The 25798-nt window shown below is 40.8% G+C and overlaps 1 protein-coding gene and 1 long non-coding RNA gene across 3 annotated transcripts in view; both read right to left on the bottom strand.

The window, feature by feature from the left end:
- LOC129060967 (uncharacterized) overlaps window positions 1-20990 on the bottom strand; it is a 135980-nt gene extending 114990 nt beyond the window's left edge. For both annotated transcript variants that reach the window (XR_010141098.1, XR_010141099.1), the window contains exons 1-2: window positions 18772-20990; window positions 18028-18106 (exon numbers count right to left, since the gene is read on the bottom strand). This is a non-coding gene — a long non-coding RNA (uncharacterized LOC129060967). The remainder of the gene's footprint in view (window positions 1-18027; window positions 18107-18771) is intronic.
- A 1548-nt stretch (window positions 20991-22538) lies between these two features.
- Window positions 22539-25798, bottom strand: part of LOC100450610 (POTE ankyrin domain family member A) — a 75866-nt gene continuing 72606 nt past the window's right edge. Inside the window, exons 13-14 of the mRNA XM_002819058.4 lie at window positions 25122-25245; window positions 22539-23344 (exon numbers count right to left, since the gene is read on the bottom strand). Coding sequence (XP_002819104.3) covers window positions 22931-23344; window positions 25122-25245 — 538 coding nt within the window. The 3' untranslated portion in view covers window positions 22539-22930. The remainder of the gene's footprint in view (window positions 23345-25121; window positions 25246-25798) is intronic.

Below are 25798 nucleotides of genomic sequence, written 5' to 3'. Positions count from 1 at the left end.
GAGGCAACTCTAAATTTGCACTTTTAAAGAGATGATTCAGGTGAAACAAGATGGAGGATTTATATTTCACTAAAGCCAAAAAAAAAAATGGTATAAAAGTTCAGTTAAGATGGCCAGGGAAAGCAGACACCCTTAAATGTGATTTCCTTGAAGATTTTTTAAAATTTGCTTACTGGCTTTAGGCAGGAGCCTTTTAAGAAACAGGGCTGGGAGAGGAGCCAAGATGGCCAAATAGGAACAGCTCCGGTCTACAGCTCCCAGCGTGAGCCACGCAGAAGACGGGTGATTTCTGCATTTCCATCTGAGGTACCGGGTTCATCTCACTAGGGAGTGCCAGACAGTGGCTGCAGGACAGTGGGGACAGTGCCCCATGTGCCAGCCAAAGCAGGGCAAGGCATTGCCTCACTCAGGAAGCACAAGAGGTCAGGGAGTTCCCTTTCCTGGTCAAGGAAAGAGGTGACAGATGGCACCTGGAAAATCGGGCCACTCCCACCTGAATGCCGCGCTTTTCTGACAGCCTTAGGAAATGGGACACCAAAAGATTATGTCCGGCACCTGGCACGGAGGGTCCTATGCCCAGGGAGTCTTGCTGATTGCTAGCACAGCAGTCTGAGATCAAACTGCAAGGTGGCAGCGAGGCTGGGGGACGGGTGCCCGCCATGGCCCAGGCATGCTTAGGTAAACAAAGCAGCCAGAAAGCTCAAACTGGGTGGAGCCCACCACAGCTCAAGGAAGTCTGCCTGCCTCTGTAGGCTCCACCTCTGGTGGCAGGGCACAGACAAACAAAAAGACAGCAGTAACCACTGCAGACTTAAATGTCCCAGTCTGACAGCATTGAAGAGAGCAGTGGTTCTCCCAGCACACAGCTGGAGATCTGAGAATGGGCAGACTGCCTCCTCAAGTGGGTCCCTGACCCCTGACCCCTGAGCAGCCTAACTTGGAGGCACCCACCCCCACAGTAGGGGCAGACTGACACCTCACACTGCCAGGTACTCCTCTGAGACAAAACTTCCAGAGGAACGATCAGACAGCAGCATTCACGGTTCATGAAAATCTGCTGTTCTGCAGCCACTACTGCTGATACCCAGGTAAACAGGGTCTGGAGTAGACCTCTAGCAAACTTCAACAGACCTGCAGCTGAGGGTCCTGTCTGTTAGAAGGAAAACTAACAAGCAGAAAGGACATTCACACCAAAAACCCATCTGTACAACACCACCATCAAAGACCAAAAGTAGATAAAACCACAGAGATGGGCAGAAAACAGAGCAGAAAAACTGGAAACTCTAAAAAGCAGAGCGCCTCTCCTCCCCCAAAGGAACGCAGCTCCTCACCAGCAATGGAACAAAGATGGACGGACAATGACTTTGAGGAGTTGAGAGAAGAAGGCTTCAGACAATCAAACTACTCAGAGCTACAGGAAGAAATTCAAACCGAAGGCAAAGAAGTTGAAAATTTTGAAAAAACTTTACACGAGGGGGGAGGAGCCAAGATGGCCGAATAGGAACAGCTCCGGTCTACAGCTCCCAGTGCCAGCGATGCAGAAGATGGGTGATTTCTGCATTTCCATCTGAGGTACTGTGTTCATCTCACTAGGGAGTGCCGGACAGTGGGCGCAGGTCAGTGGGTGAGTGCACCGTGCGCCAGCCGAAGCAGTGGCGAGGCATTGCCTCACCCAGGAAGCACAAGGGGTCAGGGAGTTCCCTTTCCAGGGGTGACAGACGGCACCTGGAAAGTCGGGCCACCCCCACCTGAATACTGTGTTTTTCCGACGGGCTTAGGAAACGGTGCCCCAGGAGAGTATAGCCCGCACATGGCTCAGAGGGTCCTACGCCCATGGAGTCTTGCTGATTGCTAGCACAGCAGTCAGAGACCAAACACCAAGTCGGCAGCGAGGCTGGGGGAGGGGCACCCGCCATTGCCCAGGCTCGCTTAGGTAAACACAGCAGCCTGGAAGCTTGAACTGGGTGGAGCCCACCACAGCTCAAGGAGACCTGCCTGCCTGCCTCTGTAGGCTCCACCTCTGGGGGCAGGGCACAGACAAACAAAAAGACAGCAGTAACCTCTGCAGACTTAAATGTCCCTGTCTGACAGCTTTGAGGAGAGCAGTGGTTCTCCCAGCACGCAGCTGGAGATCTGAGAACGGGCTGACTGCCTCCTCAAGTGGGTCCCTGACCCCTGACCACCGAGCAGCCTAACTGGGAGTCACCCCCCAGCAGGGGCAGACTGACACCTCACACGGCCGGCGAAGTACTCCAACAGACCTGCAGCTGAGGGTCCTGTCTGTTAGAAGGAAAACTAACAGAAAGGACATCCACACCAAAAACCCATCTGTACATCACCATCATCAAAGACCAAAAGTAGATAAAACCACAAAGATGGGGAAAAAACAGAGCAGAAAAACTGGAAACTCTAAAAAGCAGAGTACCTCTCCTCCTCCAAAGGAACGCAGTTCCTCACCAGCAATGGAACAAAGCTGGACGGAGAATGACTTTGACGAGCTGAGAGAAGAAGGCTTCAGACGATCAAATTACTCTGAGCTACAGGAGGATATTCAAAACAAAGGCAAAGAAGTTGAAAACTTTGAAAAAAATTTAGAAGAATATATAACTAGAATAACCAATACAGAGAAGTGCTTAAAGGAGCTGATGGAGCCAAAAACCAAGGCTCGAGAACTATGTGAAGAATGCACAAGCCTCAGGAGCATTTGCAATCAAATGGAAGAAAGGGTATCAGCCCTGGAAGATGAAATGAATGAAATGAAGTGAGAAGGGAAGTTTAGAGAAAAAAGAATAAAAAGAAACGAGCAAAGCCTCCAAAAAATATGGGACTATGTGAAAAGACCAAATCTACGTCTGATTGCTGTACCTGAAAGTGACGGGGAGAATGGAAACAAGTTGGAAAACACTCTGCAGGATATTATCCAGGAGAACTTCCCCAATCTAGCAAGACAAGCCAACATTCAGATTCATGAAATACAGAGAACGCAACAGAGATACTCCTCGAGAAGAGCAACTCGAAGACACATAATTGTCAGATTCACCAAAGCTGAAATGAAGGAAAAAATATTAAGGTCAGCCAGAGAGAAAGGTCGGGTTACCATCAAAGGGAAGCCCATCAGACTAACAGCGGATCTCTTGGCAGAAACCCTACAAGCCAGAAGAGAGTGGGGGCCAATATTCAACATTCTTAAAGAAAAGAATTTTCAACCCAGAATTTCATATCCAGCCAAACTAAGCTTCATAAGTGAAGGAGAAATAAAATACTTTACAGACAAGCAAATGCTAAGAGATTTTGTCACCACCAGGCCTGCCCTAAAAGAGCTCCTGAAGGAAGCACTAAACATGGAAAGGCACAACCGGTACCAGCCACTGCAAAATCATACGGAATTGTAAAGACCATCGAGACTAGGAAGAGACTGCATCAACTAACGAGCAAAATAACCAGCTAACATCATAATGACAGGATCAGATTCACACATAACAATATTAACTTTAAATGTAAATGGACTAAATGCTCCAATTAAAAGACACAGACTGGCAAATTGGATAAAGACTCAAGACCCATCAGTGTGCTGTATTCAGGAAACCCATCTCACGTGCAGAGACACACATAGGCTCAAAATAAAAGGATGGAGGAAGATCTACCAAGCAAATGGAAAACAAAAAAAGGAAACGGGTTGCAATCCTAGTCTCAGATAAAACAGACTTTAAACCAACAAAGATCAAAAGAGACAAAGAAGGCCACTACATAATGGTAAATGGATTAATTCAACAAGAAGAGCTAACTATCCTAAATATATATGCACCCAATACAGGAACACCCAGATTCATAAAGCAAGTCCTGAGAGACCTACAAAGAGACTTAGACTCCCACACATTAATAATGGGAGACTTTAACACCCCACTGTCAACATTAGACAGAACAACAAAACAGAAAATCAACAAGGATACCCAGGAATTGAACTCAGCTCTGCACCAAGCAGACCTAATAGACATCTACAGAACTCTCCACCCCAAATCAACAGAATATACATTTTTTTCAGCACCACACCACACCTATTCCAAAATTGACCATATACTTAGAAGTAAAGCTCCCCTCAATAAATGTAAAAGAACAGAAATTATAACAAACTATCTCTGAGATCACAGTGCAATCAAGCTAGAACTCAGGATTAAGAATCTCACTCAAAACCACTCAACTATGTGGAAACTGAACAACCTGCTCCTGAATGACTACCGGGTACATAACGAAATGAAGGCAGAAATAAAGATGTTCTTTGAAACCAATGAGAACCAAGACACAACATACCAGAATCTCTGGGATGCATTCAAAGCAGTGTGTAGAGGGAAATTTATAGCACTAAATGCCCACAAGAGAAAGCAGGAAAGATCCAAAATTGACACCCTAACATCACAATTAAAAGAACTAGAAAAGCAAGAGCAAACACATTCAAAAGCTAGCAGAAGGCAAGAAATAACTAAAATCAGAGCAGAACTGAAGGAAATAGAGACACAAAAAACCCTTCAAAAAATCAATGAATCCAGGAGCTGCCTTTTTGAGAGGATCAACAAAATTGATAGACTGCTAGCAAGATTAATAAAGAAAAAAAGAGAGAAGAATCAAATAGATGCAATAAAAAATGATAAAGGGGATATCACCACCGATCCCACAGAAATACAAACTACCATCAGAGAATATTACAAACACCTCTACGCAAATAAACTAGAGAATCTAGAAGAAAAGGATAAAATCCTCAACACATACACCCTCCCAAGACTAAACCAGGAAGAAGTTGAATCTCCAAATAGACCAATAACAGGAGCTGAAATTGTGGCAATAATCAATAGCTTACCAACCAAAAAAAGTCCAGGACCAGATGGGTTCACAGCCGAATTCTACCAGAGGTACAAGGAGGAGCTGGTATCATTCCTTCTGAAACTATAACAATCAATAGAAAAAGAGGGAATCCTCCCTAACTCATTTTAGGAGGCCAGCATCATCCTGATACCAAAGCCTGGCAGAGACACAACAAAAAAAGAGAATTTTAGACCAATATCCTTGATGAACATTGATGCAAAAATCCTCAATAAAATACTGGCAAAGAGAATCCAGCAGCACATCAAAAAGCTTATCCACTATGATCAACTGGGCTTCATCCCTGGGATGCAAGGCTGGTTCAATATATGCAAATCAATAAATGTAATCCAGCATATAAACAGAACCAAAGTCAAAAATCACATGATTATCTCAATAGATGCAGAAAAGGCCTTTGACAAAATTCAACAACCTTTCATGCTAAAAACTCTCTATAAATTAGGTATTGATGGGACGTATCTCAAAATAATAAGAGCTATTTATGACAAACACACAGCCAATATCATACTGAATGGGCAAAAACTGGAAGCACTCCCTTTGAAAACTGGCACAAGACAGGGATGCCCTCTCTCACCACGCCTATTCAACATAGTGTTGGAAGTTCTGGCCAGGGCAATTAGGCAAGAGAAGGAAATCAAGGGTATTCAATTAGGAAAAGAGGAAGTCAAATTGTCCCTGTTTGCAGATGACATGATAGTATATCTAGAAAACCCCATTGTCTCAGTCCAAAATCTCCTTAAGCTGATAAGCAACTTCAGCAAAGTCTCAGGATATAGAATCAATGTACAAAAATCACAAGCATTCTTATACATCAATAACAGATAAACAGAGATCCAAATCATGAGTGAACTCCCATTCACAATTGCTTCAAAGAGAATAAAATACCTAGGAATCCAACTTACAAGGGATGTGAAGGATCTCTTCAGGAAGAACTACAAACCACTGCTCAAGGAAATAAAAGAGGATACAAACAGATGGAAGAACATTCCATGCTCATGGGTAGGAAGAATCAATATCATGAAAATGGCCATCCTCCCCAAGGTAATTTACAGATTCAATGCCATCCCCATCAAGTTACCAATGACTTTCTTCACAGAATTGGAAAAAACTACTTGAAAGTTCATATGGAACCAAAAAAGAGCCCACATCACCAAATCAATCCTAAGCCAAAAGGACAAAGCTGGAGGCATCACGCTACCTGACTTCAAACTATACTACAAGGCTACAGTAACCAAAACAGCATGGCACTGCTACCAAAACAGAGATATAGATCAATGGAACAGAACAAAGCCCTCAGAAATAACACCACATATCTACAACTATCTGATCTTTGACAAACCTGAGAAAAACAAGAAATGGGGAAAGGATTCCCTATTTAATAAATGGTAATGGGAAAACTGGCTAGCCATATGTAGAAAGCTGAAACTGGATCCCTTCCTTACACCTTATACAAAAATTAATTCAAGATGGATTAAAGACTTAAATGTTAGACCTAAAACCATAAAAACCCTAGAAGAAAACCTAGGCAATACCATTCAGGACATAGGCATGGGCAAGGACTTCATGTCTAAAACTCCAAAAGCAATGGCAACAAAAGCCAAAATTGACAAATGGGATCTAATTAAACTAAAGAGCTTCTGCACAGCAAAGGAAACTACCATCAGAGTGAACAGGCAACCTACAAAATGGGAGAAAATTTTCGCAACCTACTCATCTGACAAAGGGCTAATATCCAGAATCTACAATGAACTCCAACAAATTTACAAGAAAAAAACAACCCCATCAAAAAGTGGGTGAAGGACATGAATAGACACTTCTCAAAAGAAGACATTTATGCAGCCAAAAAACACATGAAAAAATGCTCATCATCACTGGCCATCAGAGAAATGCAAATCAAAACCACAATGAGATACCATCTCACGCCAGTTAGAATGGCAATCATTAAAAAGTCAGGAAACAACAGGTGCTGGAGAGGATGTGGAGAAATAGGAACACTTTTACACTGTTGGTGGTACGGTAAACTAGTTCAACCCTTGTGGAAGTCAGTGTGGCGATTCCTCAGGGATCTAGAACTAGAAATTCCATTTGACCCAGCCATCCCATTACTGGGTATATACCCAAAGGACTATAAATCATGCTGCTATAAAGACACATGCACACATGTTTATTGCAGCATTATTCACAGTAGCAAAGACTTGGAATCAACCCAAATGTCCAACAATTATAGGCTGGATTACGAAAATGTGGCACATATACACCATGGAATACTATGCAGCCATAAAAAATGATGAGTTCACGTCATTTTTAGGGACATGGATGAAATTGGAAATCATCATTCTCAGTAAACTATCGCAGGAACAAAAAACCAAACACTGCATATTCTCACTCATAGATGGGAATTGAACAATGAGAACACATAGACACAGGAAGGGGAACATCACACTTCGGGGACTGTTGTGGGGTGGGGGAAGGGGGGAGGGATAGCATTGGGAGATATACCTAATGCTAGATGACGAGTTGGTGGGTGCAGCGCACCAGCATGGCACATGTATACATATGTAACTTACCTGCACATTGCGCACATGTATCATAGAGCCTAAAGTATAATAATAATAATAATAACAATAATAATAATAAACTTTACACGAATGTACAACTAGAATAACCAATACAGAGAAGTGCTTAAAGGAGCTGATGGAGCTGAAAGCCAAGGCTCGAGAAATACATGAAGAATGCAGAAGCCTCAGGAGACAATGCGACCAACTGGAAGAAAGGGTATCAGTGATGGAAGATGAAATGAATGAAATGAAGTGAGAAGGGAAGTTTAGAGAAAAAAGAATAAAAAGAAATGAACAAAGCCTCCAAGAAATGTGGGACTATGAGAAAAGACCAAATCTACATCTGATTGGTGTACCTGAAAGTGATGGGGAGAAGGGAACCAAGTTGGAAAACACTCTGCAGGATATTATCCAGGAGAACTTCCCCAATCTAGCAAGGCAGGCCAACATTCAGATTCAGGAAATACAGAGAACACCACAAAGATACTCCTCGAGAAAAGCAACTCCAAGACAAATAATTGTCAGATTGACCAAAATTGAAATGAAGGAAAAAATGTTAAGGGTGGCCAGAGAGAAAGGTCGGGTTACCCACAAAGGGAAGCCCATCAGACTAACAGCGGATCTCTCAGCAGAAACTCTACAAGCCAGAAGAGAGTGAGGTCCAGTATTCAACATTCTGAAAGAAAAGAATTTTCAACCCAAAATTTCATATCCAGCCAAACTAAGTTTCATAAGTGAAGGAGAAATAAAATACTTTACAGACAAGCAAATGCTGAGAGATTTTGTCACCACCAGGCCTGCCCTAAAACAGCTCCTGAAGGAAGCACTAAACATGGAAAGGCACAACCGGTACCAGCCACTGCAAAATCATGCCAAAATGTAAAGACCATCGAGACTAGGGAGAAACTGCATCCACTAACAAGCAAAATAACCAGCTAACATCATAATGACAGATCAAATTCACACATAACAATACTAACTTTATATGTAAATGGACTAAATGCTCCAATTAAAACACACAGACTGGCAACTTGGATAAAGGGTCAAGACCCATCAGTGTGCTGTATTCAGGAAACCCATCTCACGTGCAGAGACACACATAGGCTCAAAATAAAAGGATGGAGGAAGATCTACCAAGCAAATGAAAAACAAAAAAAAGGCAGGGGTTGCAATCCTAGTCTCTGATAAAACAGACTTTAAACCAACAAAGATCAAAAGAGACAAGGCCATTACATAATGGTAAAGGGATCAATTCAACAAGAAGTTCTAACTATCCTAAATATATATGCACGCAATACAGGAGCACCCAGATTCATAAAGCAAGTCCTTAGAGACCTACAAAGAGACTTAAACTCCCACACAATAATAATGGGAGACTTTAACATCTCAATGTCAACATTAGACAGATCAATGAGACAGAAAGTTAACAAGGATATCCAGGAATTGAACTCAGCTCTGCATCAAGCAGACCTAATAGACGTCTACAGAACTCTCCAAACCAAATCAACAAAATATACATTTTTTTCCACACCACAGCACACCTATTCCAAAATTGAACACATAGTTGGAAGTAAAGCTCTCCTCAGTAAATGTAAAAGAACAGAAATTATAACAAACTGTCTCTCAGACCACAGTGCAATCAAACTAGAACTCAGGATTAAGAAACTCACTCAAAACCACTCAACTACATGGAAAATGAACAACCTGCTCCTGAATGACTACTGGGTACATAACAAAATGAAGGCAGAAATAAAGATGTTCTTTGAAACCAACGAGAAGAAAGACACAACATACCAGAATCTCTGGCACACATTCAAAGCAGTGTGTAGAGGGAAATTTATAGCACTAAATGCCCACAAGAGAAAGCAGGAAAGATCCAAAATTGACACCCTAACATCACAATTAAAAGAACTAGAAAAGCAAGAGCAAACACATTCAAAAGCTAGCAGAAGACAAGAAATAACTAAAATCAGAGCAGAACTGAAGGAAACAGACACACAAAAAACCCTTCAAAAAATCAATGAATCCAGGAGCTGGTTTTTTTAAAGGATCAACAAAATTGATAGACCGCTAGCAAGAATAATGCAGAAGAAAAGAGAGAAGAATCAAATAGATGCAATAAAAAATGATAAAGGAGATATCACCACCAATCCCACAGAAATACAAACTACCAACAGAGAATACTACAAACACCTCTATGCAAATAAACTAGAAAATCTAGAAGAAATGGATAAATTGCTTGACACATACACTCTCACAAAACTAAACCAGGAAGAAGTTGAATCTCTGAACACACCAATAACAGGAGCTGAAATTGTGGCAATAATCAATAGCTTACCAACCAAAAAGAGTCCAGGACCAAATGGATTCACAGCTGAATTCTACCAGAGGTACAAGGAGGAACTGCTACCATTCCTTCTGAAACTATTCCAATCAATAGAAAAAGAGGGAATCCTCCCTAACTCATTTTAGGAGGCCAGCATCATCCTGATACCAAAGCCGGGCAGAGACACAACCAAAAAAGACAATATTAGACCAATATCCTTGATGAACATTGATGCAAAAATCCTCAATAAAATACTGGCAAACCGAATCCAGCAGCACATCAAAAAGCTTATCCACCATGATCAAGTGGGCTTCATCCCTGGGATGCAAGGCTGGTTCAATATATGCAAATCAATAAATGTAATCCAGCATGTAAACAGAACCAAAAACAAAAACCACATGATTATCTCAATAGATGCAGAAAAGACCTTTAAAAAAATTCAACAACATTTCATGCTAAAAACTCTCAATAAAATAGGTATTGATGGGACATATCTCAAAATAATAAGAGCTGTCTATGACAAACCCACAGCCAATATCATACTGAATGGGCAAAAACTGGAAGCATTCCCTCTGAAAACTGGCACAAGACAGGGATGCCCTCTCTCACCACGCCTATTCAACATAGTGTTGGAAGTTCTGGCCAGGGCAATGAGGCAGGAGAAGGAAATAAAGGGCATTCATTTAGGAAAAGAGGAAGTCAAATTGTCCCTGTTTGCAGAAGACATGATTGTATATCTAGAAAACCCCATTGTCTCAGCCCAGAGTCTCCTTAAGCTGGTAAGCAATTTCAGCAAAGTCTCAGGATACAAAATCAATGTACAAAAATCACAAGCATTCTTATACACCAACAACAGACAAACAGAGAGCAAAATCATGGGAGTGAACTCCCATTCACAATTGCTTCAAAGAGAATAAAATACTTAAGAATCCAACTTATAAGGGACGTGAAGGACCTCTTCAAGGAGAACTACAAACCACTGCTCAAGGAAATAAAAGAGGATACAAACAAATGGAAGAACATTCCATGTTCATGGGTAGGAAGAATTATTATCGTGAAAATGGCCATACTGCCCAAGGTAATTTATAGATTCAATGCCATCCCCATCAAGCTACCAATGACTTTCTTCACAGAATTGGAAAAAACTACTTTAAAGTTCATATGGAATGAAAGAAGAGCCCGCATCACTAAGTGAATCCTAAGCCAAAAGAACAAAACTGGAGGCATCACACTACCTGACTTCAAACTATACTACAAGGCTACAGTAACCAAAACAGCATGGTACTGGTATCAAAACAGAGATATAGATCAATGTAACAGAACAGAGCCCTCAGAAATAATGCCACATATCTACAACTATCTGATCTTTGACAAACCTGAGAAAAACAAGCAATGGGGAAAGGATTCCCTATTTAATAAATGGTGCTGGGAAAACTGGCTAGCCATATGTAGAAAGCTGAAACTGGATCCCTTCCTTACACCTTATACAAAAATCAATTCAAGGTGGATTAAAGACTTAAACGTTAGACCTAAAACCATAAAAACTCTAGAAGAAAACCTAGGCATTACCATTCAGGACATAGGCATGGGCAAGGACTTCATGTCTAAAACACCAAAAGCAATGGCAACAAAAGCCAAAATGGACAAATGGGATCCAATTAAACTAAAGAGCTTCTGCACAGCAAAAGAAACTACCATCAGAGTGAACAGGCAACCTACAAATGGGAGAAAATTTTCGCAACCTACTAATCTGACAAAGGGCTAATATCCAGAAACTACAATGAACTCAAACAAATTGACAAGAAAAAAATGAACAACCCCATCAAAAACTGGGCAAAGGATCTGAACAGACACTTCTCAAAAGAAGACATTTGTGCAGCCAAAAGACACTGAAAAAATGCTCATCATCACTGGCCATCAGAGAGATGCAAATCAAAACCACAATGAGATACCATCTCATACCAGTTAGAATGGCAATCATTAAAAAGTCAGTAAACCACAGGTGTTGGAGAGGATGTGGAGAAATAGGAACACTTTTACACTGTTGATGGGACTGTAAACTAGCTCAACCATTGTGGAAGTCAGTGTGGCGATTCCTCAGGGATCTAGAACTAGAAATACCATTAGACCCAGCCATCCCACTACTGGGTATATACCCAAAGGACTATAAATCATGCTGCTATAAAGACACATGCACATGTATGTTTATTGCGGCACTATCCACAATAGCAAAGACTTGGAACCATCCCAAATGTCCAAAAATGATAGACTGGATTAAGAAAATGTGGCATATATACACCATGGAATACTATACAGCCATAAAAAATGAGTTCATGTCCTTTGTAGGGACATGGATGAAATTGGAAATCATCATTCTCAGTAAACTATCGCAAGGACAAAAAACCAAACACCGCATGTTCTCACTCATAGATGGGAATTGAACAATGAGAACACATGGACACAGGACGGGGAACACCACACTCTGGGGACTGTTGTGGGGTGGGGGGAGGGGGAAGGGATAGCATTAGGAGATATACCTAATGCTAAATGGCAAGTTAATGGGTGCAGCACACCAGCATGGCACATGTATACATATGTAACTAACCTGCACATTGTGCACATGTACCCTAAAACTTAAAGTATAATAATAATAAAAAAAAAAAAGAAAGAAAGAAACAGGGCCAAGGAAGCATGCAGCTTCTAGGGCCTAACATGAAGGCACAGCTGTAAGGCAGAACAGATATCCAAAAATCAAGTATTTGATTTTTACATAAAATCCTCAGTCCCTGAAAAGAGGAAAACATTATGGGATGAGACAATGCCATGTTTTTAACATGCATATCACTACATTTCCCCTGAGGTTGGTGGCCAACAAAACCCAATTAGCCCATTCAATAATCAGCCCATATCCCATGGTAGTCTCACTATTCAGTGGAGGGTTGGGATGTTTCCATACCTTCCAGGCAGCCAAAGGTATACAAATATCTCTTCCAGTAGCCAGTCCTAAAAATATGTCTCCTACCTAGCTATTACACACACCACGTTCAAAAACTTTCTCATTATGCAAAGTGATTTTTGAACCCTCAAAAGTCATTAAGATCCAATAATGCAATTTAAAAAGTGAGCAGTTTAAGAGCTGCAAAAAAACTTGTCTGTTTACAACTCTTGGGATTTGATAAACAAAATCAGTGATTTCAGTGATGTGGAGAAAAAGAAGTCTGATGCCTTTCTGTTTTAAGAAATCCCCAGTTATCAGAAATTATTTTACATCTTTTATGTGGGCATCAAGGGTGGCGAGAGAAAAAAGGGACAGGCATAAATAAAATAAAGAGACAGAATTCAGTTGACTGAGAACAAAAACAAATTTTTCTCAAAAAACAAGATCCAAAGAGAGAAAGGCCTTTTAGATACACACAAACACAAAAAAAATTATATGTTAAAAATATAATGTATTAACATATTTCTAACATATATGTGCATTCATGTTTATATATAAATACGTCATATTTTATATATTTCTGACATATATGTAATTATAAATATAAATTTACATATATATCAAAGTTGCTTTTAATTAAGCTTTTAATCATGGAGCTCTTAGAAAAAACTTTTGAATCTCTTACTAACACACCATAACTCAGACAAACTGCTGTTATTTTTAAAGTAACACAAATACCAAACCAGAAAGCACTAAACTTAGGAACAAAACTCAAGTTGCTGTAGTGAATAGGGTAGAATCTTAGCATTGGGTAGCTACCACTGCTCCTTCAGTTTGCCCATGGCTAACAAAAGATGGCTTTGTTATGTAGATGAAACCTCTTAGGTTAAAAATATATATATATATATTTTACAACATTATTTTTGCTAACTGGACCTTGTTTTTTTTTTTTTTTTTTGCAGCTACAAAAGATTTGGCCAATTCAGATGCCTTGTTCCCCACAATTTGGGACTTTCCTTTGGATTTGACCAAGTCAGGAAGAGATGACCATACTTGATGGGAGAAAAGTGAAAAAATAACAATAAAACACCAAACATAAACAAATGAGAACATTTAAGCAAAACAAACAAATGCACAATTCATATGATTAGTGACTGTTCTAACAGTAAGGAGAAATAAAAACCAGCTGATTGGCAATCTTAACTTTTAGTCATTAAGGAAAATTTTTAAGACAAAATTCTAATTCAGTGACTTACCTGGAAATAAGGCTCAGGCTGATGATGGCTCTCTATCATCTTACAAGAAGGAAAAATCTCACACTCACCCTCCCTGTGAGAAGCACGCTGAAACTCAAGAAAGGATGTGCCTGTTCTCCATCATCATGGAAGTAGGAAAACATGCCTTCTTATTGGAAATGAGTAAAACTTCAGAAAAAAAATCGTACAGCAAAATCAACCTTGGATCTCAACCAAATTTTGGAAGATCAAGGACTCTCTGGAGGGGAGAAACTCCCCATCCTCAGCAAATTATCCTGTTGTTTCCAGCAATACAGATAGCTCAGGTTGGCTAGGCACGGTGGCTCATGCCTGTAATCCCAGCACTTTGGAAGGCCAAGGCAGGCGGTTCATTTGAGGTGAGAAGACCAGCCTGGCCAACATGGTGAAACCCAGCTTCTAACTGTAATTGTGTTCTTTTTGCCTCAGATAGCTCTTTTTGTAGTACACAAAACGTATTTTCCATTTGTTCAATTTCTATGGTAAGTTGCTCATAGTGGCTATTTTCATCCACACATACACAAAACAAATATGCACCGAGTTCCTACCACGGGGAACACAGTCTACTGAGCTCTGCAGATAAAGCAAACAGTAACTCTGCTCTTGTTTAGCTTTAAGTGTAGTGAAGAAAAAATACAAAGGAGTGAAATTACAAATTCAGATAGATGCTGCAAGAAAACAGTTCTATGATCACACAAGATTTGATCTATACTGGGCTCAGGAAGATTTCCCTGGGGAAGAGATGGCTACACTGAGAAATGAAGGGTGAGGAGGAAGCTGTTAACTAAAGGGGGTAGAAAAGCATTCTAGCTAGTCTATGTCATGTACTCAAGCTCTGCTGCAGTCTGTTTCTGGCCACGATGGAGCAGCAGATACTGATTTACCTTCTCACATAAAACAAAACCAAAAAAACCAAAATACATAATACCACGATTTTCAAGAACATGGACTTCAGGTAATGAAAACAATGATCCCTGTAAGATAGGAAACAAGTGAAATAAGCCTTACAAACACCCCAGCTCCCTGACTTGACAAAGTTTCCAGGCCATGACAATGGAAGAAAAAAAACTGAGGTAGAGTCTACCAAAAACTGAGGTAGAGCGCACCAGATTCCCTGAGTTCGAACAATGAAGCTGAGAGTCTCAAAAAACCAAGGCAGACAGAAATCATAGAATACTTGAAAGGAGACAGCAGTAAAGAAAAAGAACACTGGAGATCTGCAAAAACACCCTCTTGGGTATTTATTCAGCAGAATAATGAACGGTACATTTGTCCTAGGAAACTACTTGAGACCAGGGGGAAAAAATCCTTTAAAAATTGTAAGAAACAGTGCCTGTTGCTCACAATGTACCAGGAAGAGTGTCCATTCCTATGAATGATACTGAAAAAACTCAAGACTTCACAGGGCAAAGAATAGAGTTATCAGAAACACCTTGATTCAGGAGTGGAAAGTTAGACCAAATCATAAAGCAAGACCAGAAAGATCAAGTTGTTTATAAGTCAACTGTGTCCCCAAATAAATCTCAAGTAGAGACATGGAAGATATTTTTTGAAAGAAAATTACACTAGTAGGAATTCAAATTAAAATGTCAGGACTGGGCCAGGTATAGTGGCTCATGACCGTAATCCCAGCATTTTGGGAGGCCGAGGCGGGTGGATCACTTGAGGTCAGGAGTTCAAGACTAGCCTGGCCAACATGGTGAAACCCCATCTCTACTAAAAATACAAAGAAATTAGCTGAGCATCATGGCAGGCACCTGTAACCCCAGCTACTCGGGAGGCTGAGGCAGGAGAAGGAATGGCTTGAACCTGGGAGACAGAGGTTGCAGTGAGATGTGATCGAGCCATTGCACTCCAGCCTGGGCAATGGAGTCAGACTTTGTTTCAAAAAAAAAAAAGTCATGACTGAAAACAACACTGGGTAGAAGCAAATACTGACTAGATACCAAGAAAGAGAAGATTCATAAATTTGAGACATCAGAGAATTATGCAAAAACTTTAAGCAATAATATACATGTCCCCAAAGAGGGAGGAACAGACAACGACAAAACATAAAGAGAAAATGAACAGAAACTTTCTAAACTTAATGAAAACTATAATTCCACAAATCCAGGAAGAATCTGGCTGGGAGAGAGGAAATGAAAGTATACTATTCTGATTTTCTTATGCCATATGTGATATGATATAATATTGTCTGAAAGTGAACTGTGATAAGTTAAAATCATACAGTACAAATTGTAATGCGACTATTAAGATAGCAAAAAAAAAATAGAGCCAATAAGCCAAAAAATGAGAGATAAAACTAAACCATAAAAGTTACATAACTAATTGAAAGGAAACCAGAAAGAGAAGGGAACAAAGAATAGCTGGGACTAATGAAAATCAAACAGCATGATCACAGATAAACTTAACTATTAATATATCAATAATCACATTGTAAATTAAACAGGCCTAACAACCTAAATTAAAACACAGATTGTCAAACTGTATAAAAAGCAAGATCCTACTCCATGCTACCTATAAGAAACACACTTTAAATGTAAAGACACAAATTAGTTAAAAGGAAGGAAAATATCTCCCATAATAACCAGCCCTAAAAATATATCTCCTACCTAGCTATTACACACTCCAAGGTCAAAAACTTTCTCACTGTGCAAAGTGATTCTTGAAACCCTCAAAAGCCATTAAGGGCCAGGTGCAGTGGCTCACGCCTGCAATCCCAGCACTTTGGAAGGCTGAGGCAGGCAGATCACGAGGTCAGGAGATCGAGACCATCCTGGCTAACACAGCGAAACCCCGCCTCTACTAAAAATACAAAAAATTAGCCGGGCACAGTGGTGGGCACCTGTAGTCCCAGCTACTCAGGAGGCTAAGGCAGAAGAATGGCGTATACCCGGGAGGTGGAGCTTGCAGTGAGCCAAGACAGGCCACTGCAGTCCATCTGGGTGAAAGAGTGAGACTCCGTCTCAAAAAAAAACCCATTAAGATCCAATAATGCAATTTAAAAAGTGAGCAGTTTAAGAGCTGCAAAAACACTTGTCTGTTTACAACTATTGGGATTTTAGAAACAAAAACAGTGATTCCTCGTAAAAAGAAGTCTGGTGCCCAGTTATCAGAAATTATTTTACATCTGTTATGTGGGCATCAAGGGTGGCAAGAAAAAAAAAGGGACAGACATAAGTAAAATGGAGAGATAGAATTCAGTTGACTGAGAACAAAATCAAATGTTTCTCAAAAAAACAAGATCCAAAAAGAGAAAGGCCTTTTAGATTCACACAAATGCAAAAAATACATATATTACAAATGATAAACATATTTCTAACATAAATATATGTATTTATATGTTTATATATAAATATGTCACATATTTATATATTTTTGACATATATGTAATTATATTTAAATATAATTTTACATATATATGATATCTGCTTTTAATTAAGCTTTTAATCATGGAGCTCTTAAAAAAAATCCTTTGAATCTCACTACAGCATCATAGCTAGGACAAACTGCTGGTATTTTAAAAGTAACACAAATACCAAACCAGAAAGAACTAGACTTAGGAACCAAACTCAGGTTGCTGTAGTAAACATTGTTTGGGCAGAATCTTAGCACTGGGTGCCCACCACTGCTTCTTCAATTTGCTCTTGGCTGGCAAAAGTTGGCCTGGTTATGTACATGAAACCTTAAGAAAAAAAAATTTTTTTAATTTTTTCTAAGTTTTATAAAAATTATTTCTGCTAACTGGATTTTTTTTTTTCAGCCACAGGACTTTTGGCCTATTCAGATGACTTGTTCCCCACAATTTGGAACATTCCCTTGGATTTGACTAAGTCAGGAAGAGATGGTCATACTTGATGGGAGAAAAGTAAAACAACAACAATAAACCCCAAACATATACAAACAAAAACAGTTAAACAAAACAAACAAATGCACAATTCATATGATTACTAGCTGTTCTACTGGTAAGGAGAAATTAAAACCAGCTGGTTGGTAATCTTAACTTTTAGTCATTAAGGAAAATTTTTAAGACAAAATTCTACTTCAGCTACTTACCTGGAAAAAGTCTCAGGCTGATGATCACTCTCTATCATCTTAGAAGCAGGAAAAAACTCACACTCACCTTCCCTGCAAGCTGAAACATAAGAAAGGAGGTGCCTGTTCTCCATCATCATGGAAGCAGGAAAACTTGCATTCCTTGTTGGAAATAAGTAAAACTTCAGAAAAGGAGTTGTACAGTAAAATCAACCTTAGATCTCAACCAAAGTTTGGAAGATCAGGGACTCTCTGGAGGGGAGAAACTTCTCAACCTCAGCAAATTATCCTATTGGTTTCAGCAATAAAGATAGCTCAGATTGGCCGGGTACAGTGGCCCATGCCTGTGATCCCAGCACTTTGGGAGGACAAGGTGGGCAGTTCATTTGAGGTCAGGAGTTCAAGACCAGTCTGCCCAACATGGTGAAACCCGGTCTCTATTAAAACTATAAAAACTAGCCGAGTGTGGTGGCATGCACCTGCAATCCCAGCTACATGAGAGGCTGATGAAGGAGAATTGCTTGAATCTGGGAGGCGGAGGTTGCAGTGAGCAGAGTTCATGCCACCACACTCCAGCCTGGGTGACAGAGTGAGACTCCTTCTCAAAAGTAAAAACAAACAACAACAACAAAAAGACAGCCCAGGTTGGTATCAACCAATAATGAGATTTATCAAAGGTCAGGGCCACCTTTGTAATGTCTTTCTCTGTCTTGATAAATCTTTATTGGTATAAAGTCTGTTTTGTCAGAAACTAGATGGCAACACCTGCTTTTTTCTGTTTTCCATTTGTTTGAAAGATTTTTCTCCATTCCTTTATTTTGAGCCTATGTGTGGCACTGCATGCGAGATGGGTCTGTTGAAGACAGCATACTCAAATGGGTCTTGGTTCTTTATCCACCTTGCCCCACTGTGTCTTTCAATAGTAGCATTTAGCCTATTTGCATTTAAGTTTAGTAATGATATATGTGGATTTGATCCTGTCATCATGCTGTTAGCTGGTTATTTTGCAGACTTGTGTATGTGGTTGCTTTTTAGCATCACTGGTCTGTGCACTTCAGTGGGCTTTTGTAGTGGCTGGCGATGGTCTTTTCTTTCCATATTTAGTGCTTCTTTCAGGAGCTCTTGTAAGGCAGATCTGGTGGTAATTAATTCCCTCAGCATTTGCTTGTCTGAAAAGAATCTTATTTCTCCCTCACATGATGCTTAGTTTTGCTGGACATGAAATTCTGGATTGGAATTTCTTTTCTTTAAGAAGTTGAATATCTCTTCTGGCTTGTAGGGTTTCAGCTGAGAGGTCCACTGTTTGTCTGATGGGATTCCCTTTGTAGGTGACCTCACCTATCTTCCTAGCTGCCTTTTAACATTTTTTCTTTCATTTTGACCTTGGATGACTTTCTCGTGGCATATCTAACTGAGGTTCTCTGGATTTCCTTAATTTAATTTTCAGCCTGTCTGGCTAGGTTGGGGACATGCTCATGAATGACATTCTGAATTATGTTTTCCAAGTTGGTTCCATTCTCCTCATCTCTTTCAGGTACATTAATCAGTCATAGATTTGGTCTCTTTACATAATCCCATATTTCTTAGAGCTTTTGTTAATTCTTTTTCATTCTTTTTCCCCCATTCTTGTCTCTCTGTTTTATTTCAGAAAGCCAATTTTCAAGCTCTGAGATTCTTTCCTCTGCTTGGTCTATTCTGCTAGGTGGTCTTGCACATGAGATGGGGCTGGTCTGACCTCAGCACTCCTTAGTCAGCTTGCCTCTCCCAGGGCCCCAGCCTGGCCACACCTGCTTACAGGGCACTCTTGGGTCCCACACACACTACAAGAATTTTCATAATGCAATCACACACAATCACCATGTGATTTCATTATGAAAATTCTTCTAGTGTGCTTTTCAGCTCTATCAGGTCGGTTATGTTCTTCTTTATACTGGCTATTTTGTCTGTTAGCTCCTGCAATGTTTTGCAGTGATTTTTAGCTTCCTTGCATTGGATTACAACATACTTCTCTCACTCAGTGAACTTTGTTCCTACTCATATTCTGAATTTTACTTGTATCATTTCAGACATCTTAGCCTTAGCCCAGTTCCAAACACTTGCTGGAGAGTTGATGCAGTCATTTGGAGGAAAGAAGGCACGCTCACTTTTTGAGTTTTCAGTGTTCTTGCACAGATTCTTTCTCATCTTTATGGGCTTATCTACCTTCAACCTTTGCGGTTGCTGACCTTTGGACAGAGTATTTTTCTTTCATCACATTTGATGACCTTGAGGGTTTGATTGTGGTGTAAGGTGGATTCAGCCAACTGGCTTTGTTTCTGGAGGATTTTAGGGAGCCAGTGTTCAGCTCCCAATTCCTGGACTGTGTGCTTTAACTCTGAGGAACTTGTACTGGGCCCCAACTTTGTTCTCTGGCTCCTCGAGGTTTGGGGTCCACTGCACTGAGGGGACCAAAGTGCGGCAACTGCAGCAGAGTGCTAGTGGATGCAAAAGTGCCCGCCTGCCTGTGGGCATTCACCCAGTGGTGGAGGCAAGACAGCTAGGGTGGGGACCAGGGGGCCCCTGCTGACTATGTGTGCTGTTGCACTGGAGGTAGTGTTAGTTGGGGCGGGGTGCTGGCCAGTGTGGGTCTAGGTGCCTTCTCTGTGCCCCCCAAGCAACAGTGGTCCCTCAGGATATAAGAGGGTCCCTTTTCCTCTCTGCAGCATTAGCTCAAGGGTGAGGTGCTGGTGGGGGTGGGGGATTTTTGGCTCTGTGCCTGCCAGGGCTCTGTCTTCAATGGCAGTTGGTGTGGGTTGGGGTGTGTGATGCACTCCCGTGTGCCAGTAGGGCAAGTACAGCAAAACCCACCCATGTAAACACACACCAGCAAAGGCATGTAGGAAGTTTGCATATAAAGAGCTGCAGTATGGAGAGGCAATATGCAGGCTGGTCCATGGCTGTAGGGGCCACCTTGCTGCAGCCCTCCATTGGTCAGACATGGTCCACTGGCATAGAAGTTATGGTGTGAGCACCCAAGAGTGCCCTGTAAGCAGGTGTGGCCAGGCTGGGGCCCTGGGAGAGGCAAGCAGACTAAGGAGTGCTGAGGTCAGACCAGCCCCATCTCATGTGCAAGATTTCCCAGCAGAGATCAGGTCTCAGAGGAGAACTCTCTCAAAAGTAAAGCCCCAACACAGCACAGCTGCTCTACAAAAATGTGGCCAGACTTCTTTTTTAAGCAAGTCCCCTTTCTTTAAGAGGGGAACTCTCAGACCTGATCTCTGCTAGGCAATCTTGCACATAAGATGTGGCTGGTCTGACCTCAGCACTCCTAAAGTGCTGGGGCAAAGTGTCTCATAAGAGCAAATGGTGCCTAGAGAGATAGCTGTCCCTGCCCTTTGGGCTCCACATCAGCTGGCTTGCTGCTCCACTACTTGGCTTTTCTCCTAGGGGCTCCACCCCAGAGAGATGTGAGTTAGCAATCACTTAGTGTGATCAGCCCAGGATGGAAGGTCTGTGCTGTGGGCCCAAGCCAGGGTTCCCTGTCTGGTGATGAGCAGTGGAGAGTGTGTGAGACCCATGGGAGATGGACTGGCTTGCTCACTGGGTCAACTGCAACTTGTTGGACATGTCAATACAGCACTTAAAGTCTTTGCTGCCTTGATATTCCGAGGGTAGCAAGGACAGTTCCACTGCAGAGGCAGTGGCATAGAGGATTTCAGTTGCTCCTGGAAGCTCTGTCCAGGCAATTGCTGAGTTGCTACTGGCTTGATAGCTCCAGTGGGGTGCTGGCTAGAGACCCAGGATGGGAGGACCTGCCCATCAAGAAGATATGGAAATTGGCACCCATGTAACAGTCTGGCCACTTTTCTGTAGGGGGGCTGTTGTATGCTGGGGGTCCACTCCAGTCCCTAATTGCCTCATATTTTCCAGTGCCTGAAGGTATCACCAATGAAGTCTGTGAAAAGGCAAAGATGATAGCCTGCCCCTTCCTCTGGGAGCGCTGTACCACTGAGGTACAAACTTGTTGCGAATCTGAACACACCTGTAGGAGGTGGCTGGAGGCAAGTGGAGAAAAGTCTTGCCTAGTCAGGAGGAACAAGAACAGGGACTTGCTTAAAAAGTGGGTCTGGCCACTTTTTGGTAGAGCAGCTGTGCTATGCTGGGGGTTCACTTCAGCTCCTCATCACCTCAGACTCTCTGAAGCCCTAAGGCTGAAATGGCTGAGTTGCCCAAACAACAAAGATGACAATCTGGTCCTCCCCCTGGGAGCTCTGACTCAGGAAGGCCTGAAACCTCTGTCAGCCAGAGAACAGCACTGAAGGTAGCCAGAGACCCTGGTTGAAAGGCTCCACCCAGTGATAACAAATATGGTCAGGGACTGACTTAAAAAAGAGTCTGGCCACATTTTCATAGGGCAGCTGTGCTGTGCTGAGGTACCACTTCCACCCCTGGTCAGCTTGGGCTCTCCAAAGTCTGCAGGCCTGAATGGCTAGTTGCCCAAACAGCAAAGGTGGTGACCCACCCCTCTCTCTGGGTGCTCTGTCCCAGGGGGGATTTAAATCTCCATTGGCCAGGGAACACTGGTGGGGTTAGCTGGAGGCCTCAGCTGGGTGGTCCTTTCCAGTGAGGAGAAACAGGATCAGGGGCCTGCTTACAGAAGCAGTCTGGCCATGATTTGATAAAGCAGCTGTGCTGTGCTGCAGATCTCTTCTTCCCCTGGTCAGTTTGTACTCTCCAAAGCCTGCAGGCTGGAATGACTAAGTTGCCCAAAAAGGAAAGACGGTGGCCTGCCCCGTCTTTTCTCTCAGAGTTTATCTTGTGTGATGGACCTTAATTCTCAGGCTGTTAATTTTACTTTCAGCATTAGAGTTGTTCAGAAAGAATCTCACTGTTATCTTTTAGGTTAGATATATGAGAATTTTTTGTCTCTTGTAAATAAACCTGTTCATGTCTCATTCTCCAGAAAGAAGTCTCCTTCTGCTGTCTGACTTTGGTCACAATTATGTAGAGCAGTAGCCAGTCTAAAATGACATGATTGAATTTCCATTTCCAGTGTTTCATTGTTGTGTCTTACATTCTGCAGTTCAGAACTGAGCATTTTATTCTCAGTTGTCAAAATGCTAAGCTGTCCACTGTACTGAACTACTGCTTTTGTTAATGCTTCCTCATTCAATTGTATAGCCTTTAGAAGATTATCATTCTTTTCTTTCACACTTTTAATGTCCTCCAGATATTTCTTTTCCCTTAGCTGGTTCTGATGTTTTATTGTGTCTAGTTCTATTCTTAGCATGGCAATTTCTTCCTGCAACATGCTATTTTCATGCAAGAGTTCTTTTTCTTCCTTATGGCCAAGAGAAATCTGAGTAAACAAAGGGAACTTTTAGTTAGCACTCAATAGAGGGACATATCATAACTTCTTCTGAAATTAAAGAATAACCTGTATGTTTGTATAATGAAAGAATTCCCATGGTGGATATTTAACTAAAAACAAGTTGGACAAAACTTCAAACCTAATAGAGTGTAAATTCCACAAATTTAAATATTTATTTAAAGATTATGAAAATTAAATCACTGGAGGATTTTTAAGAATCTCAGAATTGGAAAAGCCTTTCTCTGAATTACAAAAAAACCCAGAGGCATGAATATAAGATTAATACATTTGACTACATTTTTTAAATTGGGTTTACACTCTGATATCTCACCTATAAACCACACCATCATAGGAGCCTTAGCTATACATATGTTTGGGCAGAAGCAATTTCTCAAAATTCTTTAAGTTACTTTTTCTGAAGAATGTTTTATCAATATTCTACTTTTCTAATATTTTATAGTCAGTTATGAGAATTACATTTATTCATAACTGTTAAATCTAAGCATTGTACCCTTCTACATTGTACACATCTGCATCTAAGCATTGCACCTCTATGTATGACACTGAACTCATTTAAGATAACAATTCTTAAAAGGAGAAGTTAAAAAAATATATGCAGCTGATCACAGTGGCTAACACCTATAATACCAGCACTTTGGGAGGCCGAGGCAGGCAGATCACGAGGTCAGGAGTTTGAGACCAGCCTGGCCAACATAGTGAAACCCCATCTCTACTAAAAATACAAAAAATTAGCCAGGTATGGTGGTGTGCACCTGTAATCCAAGCTACTCAGGAGTCTGAGGCAGGAGAATTGAGTGAACCTGGGAGGCGAAGGTTGCAGTGAGTGGAGATCGTGCCATTGCACTCCAGCCCAGGTGACAGTGCAAGACTCCATCTCAAAAATATATACATATATATTCAAATATACAAATATGTATATATGCAAGATGCAGGATTTTCTCCAGGTCTTCTGATGCTACTTCTAGTGATCCTCCACAAAATCACAGTTAATTCTGTGGTGTAAATATATAAATACAAAAGAAGCCTTTTGTTTCAAAATATGAATGGTAGCATACAACTTATAGAGCTTTTCTTAGAAATCATGAGATTATTTGCCATTGCAATAACTTATTTCTTCTTTATAATGTTTGAAACAGTAATAAGTGTGAAACAGAGGAAAATATACTGAACTGTTTCTCTGGGAACAAAACACTTATCAATAAATTATCACTCAATGTATATCATGGCATGTCATTGTTTTCAAAGCTCTTTGCATTGAAATGAGAAACTACTTGGAGCAAACTGTTACTGTCCCCAAAAGTAAAGATAATGATATCCACAATATGGCTTCTGACCCAGCTATACATTTCCTACTTTCTTAGCTGTGGAAATAATAAACTGACTTCTCTATTAATATTTTTAAAAGATGAACTAATGTCCAAAAACTGGAAAATCTGTTGTTAGCAAAACTTATTTTTGATATTGGAAAGATCATCAATTCTTATGAAAAATATTAAATGCTTCTTTGGATTTAGGCCATTGTGAATGTCACTACTCAACTGTTGCAGGCAAATAGAGTTGAATTAAGAACATGGCTTTATCCTATATGTACATATATAGATACATGATAAAGGATATATAGGATATATACATATATACATATATATGTGATTTAAAAATCCTTTATACTTTCCGAAATATATAGTTGTTTTTTTAAATACCTACATTTTATATAAAAGCATTTGAAAATGACTAAAGAAAATACCTCAGAACTCATTTTCTTTTCAGCCACTTCTATCTGCTTTTGTTTATTAGTCAGAATCTCATCTCGTAATATTCTAGCATTCTGTTCCTTGGAGAGTTGCTTCTGGGTATCATTTTGTTCTTCACTAGAAGAAATTTTAATTTTCATGAAATACTGGAGGTATCCCTAAAATGATTTACAGACCAAGGTGGCATCATCAGATATCATTCACACAATGTATACCTGCAGATTAATCCAAGAAAAGGCAAAGGGGTCTCACATCTGTTAAGCCAGCTGTCCCCAACCATGTTGGCACCAGGGACTGGTTTTGTGGAAGGTAATTTTTCCACAGACCTGAGGTGGGGGGATGCTTCCAGGATTATTTAAGCACATTACACTTATTCTGCACTTTATTTCTACTATTATTAATAATGAAATAATTCTATAACTCACCATAATGTAGAATCAGCGGGGGCCTTGAGCTTGTTTTTGTGCTACTTACTGTGTGGTCTCATCTGGGGGTGACAGGAGATGGTGACAGATCATAAGGCATTAGAATCTCATAAGGAGTGAACAACCTAGATCCCCTGTGTGAGCAACTTACAACAGGGTTCAGGTCACACTCCTATGACAATCTAATGCCACCACTGATCTGACAGGAGGAGGAGCTAAGGCAGTAACGTGAGTGATGGAGAGGG

The sequence above is a fragment of the Pongo abelii genome, chromosome 7 (genome assembly GCF_028885655.2).
Source record: "Pongo abelii isolate AG06213 chromosome 7, NHGRI_mPonAbe1-v2.0_pri, whole genome shotgun sequence".
Classification (NCBI taxonomy): Eukaryota; Metazoa; Chordata; class Mammalia; order Primates; family Hominidae; genus Pongo; species Pongo abelii.
The sequence above is the reverse complement of the archived record's forward strand: the minus strand, read 5'-3'. Positions and strand labels throughout refer to the sequence as shown.